General features: G+C 39.4%; 1 protein-coding gene across 1 annotated transcript in view; it reads right to left on the bottom strand.

Annotated features, from left to right (window-relative positions):
• Nucleotides 1–1481: 1481 nt before the first annotated feature.
• The window catches only part of LOC113407008 (serine/threonine-protein kinase 17A-like), a 53729-nt gene continuing 42962 nt past the window's right edge, over nt 1482–12248 (bottom strand). Inside the window, exons 4-7 of the mRNA XM_026654054.2 lie at nt 4560–4686; nt 3109–3157; nt 2845–3024; nt 1482–1841 (exon numbers count right to left, since the gene is read on the bottom strand). Coding sequence (XP_026509839.1) covers nt 1508–1841; nt 2845–3024; nt 3109–3157; nt 4560–4686 — 690 coding nt within the window. The 3' untranslated portion in view covers nt 1482–1507. The remainder of the gene's footprint in view (nt 1842–2844; nt 3025–3108; nt 3158–4559; nt 4687–12248) is intronic.

Below are 12248 nucleotides of genomic sequence, written 5' to 3'. Positions count from 1 at the left end.
CCAACTGCTGGCTCGAAGCCATTAAGGAAAGACACATACAGCTTCTAGCTCTAGGTCACACTGCTTTTCATGCCGTTTTCTTCTAGATGTTTGTAACATCTCTTCCCTGCTTTATTACAACCACATTAACAGCTAGCTCAGACAAACATTTATAACGAAACCTACTTGTGCTTATTAGTAAACTACCATTTATCTTTTGTGTGAAGATTAGAATTTTCAAGATTAGCACTTAGCACTGGGAACTCTGGGTTGGTAGTACCAAAGAATTAAATGGTAAGCACATTCTGGTTTGTGTTCTATGAGAGTAGAAAAAAAATTGGAGTATTGTGGAAGTGAAGAAGAATCTAATTTAGCAGAGTTCCTATTTGTGGTATCATAGCAAGAAAACTTTATAAAGGATTTATTATCAAGCAATTGTGACTAACATGGGGAAACAAAATAAATAGTTGAACAGTTAACAGTACATGAGATAATAGCAGTAACTTCAATTACACAAAAATGGAACTTTGGAACTGGAACTGCATTGATTTTGAAACATCTCAGAAAACTAAGGGCTCAATCTGAGGTCCTGGCATTTGTAAATCACAGAACCTGTCAGAAGTTTGCTGCCCAGTTGGTCCCTAAATTATCCTAAAGAGGGACCATCCTCACTGACAACTGTGTCACATCTATACAGCTGCCCAATCCTACTTTTTGTCCAGTCATAGATATACCACCTTACCCTGGTATCTGAAGGATAGGTGCTTCCCAGACCTTAATTTATTCTATTCAGGTAATGGGGAGTTCCTTCCTCAGCTGATGTAACATCTCTTCCCTGCTTTATTACAACCACATTAAATAGAAAGGGGTCAACTGAGTCTACGGACTTTCTCTCCTCCACAGACGGCAATTAGAGGAATGAGAAGAAGTCACAATAATGACTCTTCCAGGAGAACCCCAACTCCAAAACTCAGAATTTAAAAAAAAAATTGAGTGTAGATTCAGTTGGCCTGACTCTTCTGACACCATTCTTAATCAGAACTTAGCCACTGAAATCACTGGGTTATATCAATGTAAAAAGGAATGTCAGAGGCAAATCTGGCCCTGTGTATTTACATCTAATGGAAAATTAATCAAAAAATGAGTCTTCAGCATTTCTTTTGTCATTGATGAAACTCCTCATACCATCAGCTTCTCCAGAACATGAACAGCTAGTAAGTATTCCCTACTATCTGAAGACAACGTTTGAATGAATCAAATATCAAGAACAGTATAAACTCCCCACCTTCCCTAACAGAAAGTAAGCCATTATTGCTGTTGCACTCCTGTCAGCCATCTTGGAAATCTTGTTTAAGCATCCTATGAAGTTAAAAGCTTGGCATAGTTTTCTTAGCTGCCTTTTATCAACGTTTTCTTTTTTACCTAGAAAGTTTGTTGCACATCAAGGCGAGATTCACTTGGACATGAACTTTTTTTTTTTTTGTAGGAATGATTCCCTTTAAGTTACAGCTACAAAGTCCCATACAGTTCAGTAAATGAATTCTCCTGGTATTTCTTGCAGCAATGGTTCTTCAAATTTAAATCGTTTGGAAATGGCTTTCTGCTCAGTTATTTTTTCTTTTTCTGACTGCCTACATTGTCCCAGTGTATACGAAGCCACTACAATTAGTTCCTCTGTCACTATTGATTCCTCTCCTTCAGTTTTCTCAGCATCCGTAGAATTTTCAGAGGCAGAATCTCCATCTTTTTGGATGACAGTATTTACCTCATCTGCTGTACTCTTAATGCTACACACAGGGTCTGGAATATCACTTTGTGCTAGCCATGAGTGTTGCAGACATTCTTCAGCTGTTGCCCGTTCCCTATGGAGAAAAGAAGGCTCATTCAAAAGAATGTCAGAAGTGTCAAATGAGGAACACTAAACTCAGGAACTTGGATAAGAACTAGAAAGATTAAGAGCTTCTTCTAGGGATATGACTTTGCATTAAATAGGACCGATCAATTATGGAACTGACTAACAAAACAAAACATCAATTGTAAAGAAAAAAAATCAGGAGCAACAGCCACCTAGTAAAATAGCTGAGGGTTTTAAATCCTCTAATCTCTGTTTTATATACCTTGCTAACTATCAAATCCTATGAAATCTAAAATTTAGAGCAGCAGTCTAATTATACACATAATGATTTATACCAAGCTGTGAAATTCTTGCATCCTTGATATTGCTCACTGTTGTTTTTCCTATGGAACTATGCAGACAGTTGCTGAGCCAAAGGGAGGAATAAATAAAATACTACAGATACTTTTCAGAACAGAAGCAGCATTGTGGGGCTTCATATTTGCCTCCCAATGGCAACCAGGTCAAATCTGCTCAGTTCACAAGTAAAAATATATTTTAATAACAGTCAGCCCAACAAAAGACAGTAAAACACGTCACTAATCCACAGACTGGGAAGTTAACTGCAAACTCACTAACTTTGCAAAAGTAGTCAGTGAACAAATGCAAAAGAGCAAGGATACTACACCACACATTTTACTTTATTCATTTAGTTTTTGACAAGTAAAGTTCAGTTTTAATTATTTAAATTACCGCTACTACAATTTATGTAGTGTATTTTGTAAAAAAAAATAATGAAGTCTTAGCAATACAAGACTCATTACAGCATTCATTTATGAGAAATGGGAAATGTGTCTTTTTGTAGACACAAAACATGGTTATACATAATGAAGTGCAAATTAACAATGTTCCACTGCAGGTCTTCATCTACACTATCTCTAATCTATGAATGACTCAGACAATGCTTTAGTTGGTAGCAGTATTTAGAACTCATTTAGTCTCTGGAACAGACTGCTTTTTACTGAACTTACTCAGGTTTCTTAACCAAAAGGGTTTTGATGAAATCCACAGCAGACTCTGATATAAGGTCAAAATCTTCCTCGGAATAATTTATGTTCATTTGTGCTATATTTAAGAATGTTTCTTGTTTATCATCTCCCAAGAAAGGCGATATCCCTGTTAGCATGACATATGCTAGTACTCCAATGCTCCTAAATTAAAAAAAAAAAAGTCAAGTAAAAAGACTTTTTAAGTTCAATTTTGTAAAAGTTGTAAATATTAAAGGCTACACTTACCACATGTCTGTTGCTGTACTGATTGGGTCATAACTCAGAATTTCAGGCGCTATTATGAAAAAAGGCGTAAGGTAGATTCTATTATTTGTTCAAAATAGAACTAATCTATATTTACTCATTTATATGCAAAGTCATACTTTACAAGCCAGTATTACAATTCAAAACCAGGCAATTTCGAAGACTTAACAATGCAACCCATCTTGAATAATCTGGAATATGACGAGAACATTTGAAAGAAAATCTGGACCAAATTAAATTTAAAAATCTATAACAGATTACGATTATTTGATTTTTACTTTTTTTTTTTATTCTGCTTACCTAAGACTGGCTAATCTTTCCTACTAGCAACTAAAATGATTCAGAATGTGAGTGGTCATTGGTAGCTCCACTCCTGTGGAAAGGGAAGACTTTTACAAAGCTACCTCCTATCATGTCAGTTTGGCAAGCACTCTCAACTCTGTGGTGGAGTGAACAGCTCTAAAAATCCACATTGTGGTTCTACCACCCAGGCCCAGGATCAGTTAACAGAGCATTAATGAGTATGCTACCAATAGCAGTGCGGATCTCACTACTGAACATGGTAGAAAAGCCATTTTCCCAGAAGGATATTCGTTCTACAGCCAGATGTCAATTGTCCCCCCACTTCCACAGCACTGCAGGAAACTCAGGGACCAGCTCATATTATAGATTGCAAACAAAGCAGACAAATGTTTCTTTCACTCACAGAACATAAGTTATTTCCAAATAATTCTGACAGTGTAAGTTCAAGTTATATTTTTAAATGCGAAGGGCAAGGGTGTTAGTGGCTCCAGTGATTTCATTTTAAAGCTATAATTTAATGTATTAAGATTTTTCTTAAGGTCCTGTATTTGTACTGGACTTTTCTTAATGTCTAATGATTCCATACAGAAACATTTTATCTTCTAGCATTTGGAGCTGTATAGACGGTAAAGGCATCCATCTTTTGTATTGTTACAGAGAAATGTATATGATTATGATTGTCTAAAGTTGAAGGTTTTCCCTTTCTTTTGTAAATATTACATCCAGACAATATCCAAATCCAGAGAGGCAGCTCAGAGTTATGAACAGTTCGGGAATGGAGGTTGTTCGTAACTGAACAAAACATTATGGTGGTTCTTTCAAAAGTTTACAACTGAACATTGACTTAATAGAGCTTTGAACCTTTACTATGCAGAAGAAAAATGCTGCTTTTAACCATCTTAATTTAATGCAACAAGCACAGAAACAGTTTCCTTACCATGTCAAATTGTTTTGTTTTTTTTTTAAACATTTGTAGTAGTTTACATTTAACACAGTTACTGTACTGTATTTGCTTTTTTTCTGTCTCTGCTGCTGCCTGATTGCGTACTTCCAGTTCCAAATGAGGTGTGTGGTTGACTGGTAAGTTTGTAACTCTGGTGTTTGCAACTCTGAGATTCTACTGTACTTACCCACATATTCAGGAGTTCCCATAATTTCTCTTAGCTCTTCACTGCTTTTCAGTATTCTGGAAAGGCCAAAATCAACTATCTTAATGTCTCCCAAAGGAGATTCACTAGTTAGCAGAATATTCTGGGGCTGAAAAACAAAAGAATCAAACAAATGACCAGGCTTTTTAAGCACTCAAACCTACACTTGACTATAGTATTGTAGGAGTGCAGTGTTGTTTTGAGCACAAAAATAAAGAGGATGCATTTTCCAATACATTTAAAAAAAAAAAAAATTTTTTTTTTTTTTTTTTTAAAGACTCCATTAGTTAAGGACTTACACTGGAAAAAAAAAGACCAACAGTAGGATGCATCTGTATGGCTGAGAAATCAAACGTCTGCCATTCTCAGACTATTTATGAAAATACACCAGTACCTATAGTACCTAACACCATCTATATGTGGAAACTCCATCAATAGTTTTGCCATCACATACTTGCTTTTGTTACTGTGGAGCTCTAATTTATTAGAAGACATGTTGACATTTTAAGCCATTTTTTATTTCAATGTCTTCAACTCTAAAGATATAAAAAAAGCATGTTAGTTATTTTGGACAGTCTGTTTTGAAATACAGCAATTTTATCTATTGTGTCTGACCTCCATTCTGCTTTTGATATTAGAACTAAAAGCCTTTTATTTTAGAACATTTAAATTTGTTACCATCTACAAGAATATAAAGTGTTAAACAAAACACCTATTTTTCAGGCACTTGGACTGTTTACTTTAAGAATCAACATGTAAGTCAAATGCTAACCTTGGATAAACTTGTTTTCTCCTGAAGTACTGAATTCCTTGTGTGTCATCCTTGAAAATTTTGTTTGTAATCATTAAAAAAGCTCCATGGTAAAATATTATGAGTACTACCAGAGTCAGTCTTAGGGGACCATGAAGACCAAAATTATGGATCTTCAGGATTTTGATGACCTAAGTATGTCAGGAATACTCGTTTTCATAAGTTTTTCTCTTTTCTTTGCAAAGATTAATTTATGTTTGTCACTGATATTTCCAAAAGATCACATACTATTCACAGTCCCCATCTGGTTGATCTTTGGGTCCTACGAAATCCACACAGTTACAGGTTCCTATATTTCTGGAAGACCTCCCACATCAATCTGTGAATTGGGAAGGTTGTAGGGACAAAGAAAGAAGCAAGCATCAGCCAACCAACTGCTGGTGGTTCTAGAATCTGCACAAAAACCTTCTCCAAAATCTCCAGGCCAATTCTGTACAGTGGTATGGTCGTGGTGGAAAAATGTTAGGAGGATGAGGTAGACGAGGCTTTCTTCGGACAACTAACGGAAGTTTCCAGATCACAGGCCCTGGTTCTCATGGGGGACTTCTATCAACCTTACACCTGCTGGGAGAGCAACACAGCAGTGCACAGAGAATCCAGGAAGTTTTTGGAGAGTGTTGGAGACAACTTCCTGGTGTAAGTGCTGGAGGAACAAACTAGGGGCCGTGCTCCTCTTGACCTACTGCTCACAAACAGGGAAGAATTGGTAGGGGAAGTAGAAGTGGGTGGCAACCTGGGCAGCAGTGACCATGAGATGGTTCGAGTTCAGGATCCTGACAAAAGGAAGAAAGGAGTGCAGCAGAATACAGACCCTGGACTTCAGAAAAGCAGACTTTGACTCCCTCAGGGAATGGATGGGCAGGATACCCTGGGAGGCTAATATGAGGGGAAAAGGAGTCCAGGAGAGCTGGCTGTATTTTAAAGAAGCCTTATTGAGCGCACAGGAACAAACCATCCAGATGTGCAGAAAGAATAGCAAATATGGCAGGATACCAGCTTAGCTTAACAGAGAAATCTTTGGTGAGCTTAAAGGCAAAAAGGAAGCTTACAAGAAGTGGAAACTTGGACAGATGACTAGGGAGGAGTATAAAAATATTGCTTGAGCATGCAGGGGTGTAATCAGGAAGGCCAAAGCACAATTGGAGTTGCAGCTAGCGAGGGATGTGAGGGGTAACAAGAAGGGTTTCTACAGGTAAGTTAGCAACAAGAAGGTGGTCAGGGAAAGTGTGGGACCCTTACTGAATGGGGGAGGCAACCTAGTGACAGATGATGTGGAAAAAGCTGAAGTACTCAATGCTTTTTTTGTCTCGGTCTTCAGACAAGGTCAGCTCCCGGACTGCTGCACTGGGCAGCACAGTATGCGGAGGAGGTGACCAGCCCTCTGTGGAGAAAGAAGTGGTTCAGGGCTATTTAGAAAAGCTGGACATATAAAAGTCCATGGGGCCGGATCTAATGCATCCGAGGGTGCTGAGGGAGTTTGCTGATGTGATTGCAGAGCCATTGGTCATTATCTTTGAAAACTCGTGGCGATCAGGGGAGGTCCCGGACGATTGGAAAAAGGCAAATATAGTGCCCATCTTTAAAAAAGGGAAGAAGGAGAATCCGGGGAACGACAGACCAGTAAGCCTCACCTCAGTCCCTGAAAAAATCATGGAGCAGGTCCTCAAGGAATCCATTCTGAAGCACTTGGAGGAAAGGAAGGTGATCAGGAACAGTCAACATGGATTCTCCAAAGGCAAGTCATGCCTGACCAACCTGATTGCCTTCTATGATGAGATAACTGGCTCTGTGGATATGGGGGAAGTGATGGACACGATATATCTTGACTTAAGCAAAGCTTTTGATACGGTCTCCCACAGTATTCTTGCCAGCAAGTTAAAGTATGGATTGGATGAATGGATTTTAAGGCGGATAGAAAGCTGGCTAGATCATTGGGCTCAATGGGTAGTGATCAATGGCTCAATGTCTAGTTGGCAGCTGGTATCAAGCAGAGTGCACCAGGGTCTGTCCTGGGGCTGGTTTTGTTCAACATTTTCATTAATGATCAGGATGATGGGATGGATTGCACCCTCAACAAGTTTGGGGATGACACTAAGCTGGAGAGAGAGGTAGATACGCTGGAGGGTAGGGATAGGGTCCAGAGTGACCTAGACAAATTGGAGGATTGGGCCAAAAGAAATCTGATGAGGTTCAACAAGGACAAGTGCAGAGTCCTCCACTTAGGACGGAAGAGTCCCCTACTCCAGGCTGGGGACTGACTGGCTAAGCGGCAACTCTGCAGAAAAGAACCTAGAGATTACAGTGGATGAGAAGCTGGATATGAGTCAGCAATGTGCCCTTGTTGCCAAGAAGGCTAACGGCCTATTGGGCTGCATTAGTAGGTGCACTGCCCGCAGATCGATGGAAGTGATTATTCCCCTCTATTCGGAACTGGTGAGGCCACATCTAGAGTATTGCATCCAGTTTTGGGGCCCCCACTATAGAAAGGATGTGGACAAACTGGAGAGAGTCCAGCGGAGGGCAACGAAAATGATTAGGGGGCTGGGGCACATGACTTATGAGGAGAGGCTGAGGGAACTGGGCTTATTTAGTCTGCAGAAGAGAAGAGTGAGGGGAGATTTGATAGCAGCCTTCAACTACCTGAAGTGGGGTTCCAAAGAGGATGTAGTTAGGCTGTTCTCAGTGGTGGCAGATGACAGAGCAAGGAGCAATGGTCTCAAGTTGCAGTGGGGGAGGTCTAGGTTGGATATTAGGAAACACTATTTCACTAAGAGGGTGGTGAAGCACTGGAATGGGTTTCCTAGGGAGGTGGTGGAATCTCCTTCCTTAGAGGTTTTTAAGGCCTGGCTTGAGAAAGCCCTGGCTGGGATGATTTAGTTGGGGTTGGTCCTGCTTTGAGCAGGGGGTTGGACTAGATGACCTCCTGAGTCTCTTCCAACCCTCACCTTCTATGATTCTATGTTATTGGGTAGGAAAGTAAAGTATTATTCAAGCACGTTTAAAAATACTCAGCCCAGTTATGCCTGCTACATTTTTAGGACACTTTAGGAAGTTTTAAATACTGTACTAGCCTTAATAAATTCCTCCATTCTCGCAAAAGTGAGTTGTCACAAAGAAGGAAATACATAGAGCATGCTAACTGCATATATCAATAGTAAATTCTCTCACCAAGTGGCACTAGGTTGTCACACTGAAGCTTATGGCACTGTACAGGAGCCTGTTTTAGAATTCTGGTTTGTTCTGTACTAATTTGTACTGAAAAAACCAAATATACTGATCTCCATGCCATGGCAATCAGAGGTGTGGCTGCAACATGTGTAGATGTACACAAGCTAGCTTTGACATAGCAAGGTCAAATGACAACAGGGAAGCTGCAGCAGCACAGTAGCATGGGCTAGCCACTCAGGTATGTACCCAGGGTCCCATACGGGCTTGCACAGCCTGTCATGGTTTCATTGCCACTGTTATTCAAGCCAGCTAGAAAAAAAGCTAGCTCAGCAGTGTAGCCCAGTGGTTCTCAACCAGGGGTATGCAGAGATCTTCCAGGGGGCACATCAACTCATCTAGATATTGCCTAGTTTTACAACAGGCTACATAAAAAGCACTAGCAAAGTCAGTACAAACTAAAATTTCATATAGACAATGACTTGTTTATACTGCTCTATATGCTATACGCTGAAATTTAAATACTATATTTATATTCCAATTGATTCATTTTATAATTATATGGTAAAAAGAAAAAGTAAGCAATTTTTCATTAATAGTGTGCTGTGACACTTTTGTATTTCTATGTCTGATTTTGTAAGCAAGTAGTTTTCAAGTGAAGTGAAACTCAGGGATATGCAAGACAAATCAGACTCCTAAAAGGGGTAGTCTGGAGAGGTTGAGAGCCACTGCGATAGCCACACCTCTGATTGCAGTGTAGACATATCCTTAGACATACCTCCTAGTGGGCAACTGAGTTGATATATGAAAGGGAAAACAGAGAAAGCAACATTTAAGTGAGAGAAGTTTTTACTGGCAATGTTTCATGAGAACTGTAAGCCTTATAAGAAAAGTCATCAGGATTTTAGTAAGTGAGGTATAGTTGCCAAAATAAGTTAACTTTTCAATGACATCCATTGCTTTTTACAAACAGGATACAGTTATATTGCTCAAGATAGTGTGACAGACCCAGACCAGTGGGGTACAGGAGTCTGGTAGAGGGCAAATATACTGGTTGCTGGATGAGTAGTTTTCTGTTCCCTGAGTGACCAGAGCAGGGGCTGCACTAGCGTATTCAGGAACCTGCTAGAACCAGTTAAGGCAGGCAGGCTAATTAGGACACCTGGAGCCAATTAAAAAGAAGCTGCTAGAATCAATTAAGGCAGGCTAATCAGGGCACCTGGGTTTTAAAAGGAGCTCACTTCAGTTTGTGGTGCAAGTGTGAGGAGCTGGGAGTGAGAGGGTGTGCTGCTGGAGAACTGAGGAGCACAAGCGTTATCAGACACCAGGAGGAAGGTCCTGTGGTGGGAATAAGGAAGGTGTTTGGAAGAGGCCATGGGGAAGTAGCCCAGGGAGTTGTAGTTGTCATGCAGCTGTTACACGAGGCACTATAGACAGCTGCAGTCCACAGGGCCCTGGGCTGGAACCCGGAGTAGAGGGCGGGCCTGGGTTCCCCCCAAACCTCCCAATTGACCTGGACTGTTGGTTCTTCCAGAGGGGAAGGTCTCTGGGCTGTTCTCCAACCCACATGGTGAATCTCTGAGGCAAGAAAATCCGCCAATAAGCGCAGGACCCACCAAGATAGGGGAGAAACTTTGTCACAATAGACAACTTACCATTTGTGCTACACAGCATGAAATGCACCCACAAAACAAGTTAATTAGAACTATGATTATTTTTAAGTCTTACTGAAATATCAATTAACTCCAAGCTCTTTTGAAAAGGCATCATTGGCTTCTAATGAACTCAGAAGCTCTCTCAAAGTCCAGTATGAGTTCTTTAAGGCAAATAAAGTAGTGTTGAGTTTGACCTTGTCTGCTCTTAATTCACAATTCAAGTATAATGTAAATAATTTAATATATATTCCCTTTTCTACAAGATGCTTTCATCTAATTTTCGCACAACTTGTTTTCTGTATTTAAAACACTGATTGAGTTTGAAAAGGTTTATCCACTGAAGAGCTTGCCAGCGCAAGGTGAAAATACCCGCACTACCAAGTGTTCCCCTCCCCAAAGGCCAAACCCCCTGCAATTAAAAGGACTGAAATAGGTTTTATGCAGTTTACAATATGAATAACGACAGGATGCAACAGATGGGCATAGCTTACAACACAGAGGGTGGGGAAAAAGAAAGGTAATGGCAATAGGAATATATGGTAATATAGATAAGCCAAGCACATAATATGTAGTTTTGCTTTCATTGTTATTTATTATGACAGCGTCTGTCATGGTTCCATAGTTAAGGTTAAGTTGAATTTTGCACTTAAAGCAGGGATTCAACCACTTATGTATGAAGAATGAAGTGTATCCTCCCCAACTCATAACATTTGAATGCAAAATTTGAGTGTTAACAGGGAATTAAGTTTATTAATTTAGTCAAAAATTTAAAAATGGGTCCTTTTAATAAATTAAGCACCCCGTCAGATCATTGCTTTGCCCCAAAGGGTCTTAACAGAATAATGCAGACTCTTCAAAATTCCCCTATGGTTACAACTCAAATCTTGTGCATTGGTTACATTTGAATATTAAGGATTAAATGGTTATTAATTTGCCATTTTTTGTAACTGAAAATTACTTTGACAGGGGTTGAAGAATAACATTCTTCTACAGAGAAGACTATTATTGTGCTCAATGGGAGTGAAGCTAGAAGTATGCATAGCAAAGACCCCGCTTTCAAAACAGAGATAAGCCAAGCTGTCTCAGGGAAGACAGTGAATCCTGAACAACGTACAAATTAGAGCCTGGAGGGGAACATGGACGTCAGGAATTGGGGGAAAACCTGTCAGTATGTCCTGGTCACTTTGCATTGCTTCAGCAGAGTAAAGCAAAGTGTACTGGTGAATCTGGCCATAAAAGTTCAAAGGAGATTGAAATGTTGATACTATATATATCTTCAAATAATTAGAAATATCACAGGTAAACATTCTATGGGGGCTTCTTGATTCATGTTCATCTATGAAGTTTTTAATATTCAAAAGAAAAAACAAGGCTTTTCCTAGATAAAAACTACACTGAACTGGCAATAAAGTGGATTACATATCACTCACTCAAGAGTAAACACACAAACATGGCAAACTCAAGAAATTCAGAGTTAAGGTTATGCTTAAAAGAATGGAAATGCAGGTAGGGTACCAATATAACCTTAATTCTACCCTGTAGTGATGCCATGCTATTACTAAATAATTTAAAACTATTATACACAAAGTCATATAGTCCCAGATTAAATTTATTTCTTCTTCATATCCTCAAACTTAACATTTTTAATTTCTTTTAAGTTTAACCTTAATTGTGAACTTGAGTTTCTAGTGCTTGTTTTTTGAGATAATTACAACATGTGTATAATGCTTTACCTTTATCTAAGAGAGATGCATTCAGCCTTAAGAACTCAAGTTTCATGTAGCTATCTGATCATTCTAAGAGACTGATTAGACACTTTACGGTAGACATAGCAGGAATGGAGTTGCAGCACTGATGTGAAGAATGCAGTAATTTTGGTTTTGGGGGAGGGCATTTCATGCAGAGAAGAAGGTGCCCAAGCACTTCCAGGAGAAGTAGATAAACAGGATGAAGGACGGTGCTGTATGTAGAGCATTACTTGACCTTTTTCCTTCCTGACTTCACTCCGCTTTCTCATTTCTTTCTTACAGATAAATGGTG

Source organism: Terrapene carolina, unplaced genomic scaffold (assembly GCF_002925995.2).
Source record: "Terrapene carolina triunguis isolate 2854851 unplaced genomic scaffold, T_m_triunguis-2.0 Scaffold179, whole genome shotgun sequence".
In the NCBI taxonomy this organism is placed as follows: domain Eukaryota; kingdom Metazoa; phylum Chordata; order Testudines; family Emydidae; genus Terrapene; species Terrapene triunguis.
Note: the sequence above shows the minus strand (reverse complement) of the source record. Positions and strands in the feature narration are given on the sequence as shown.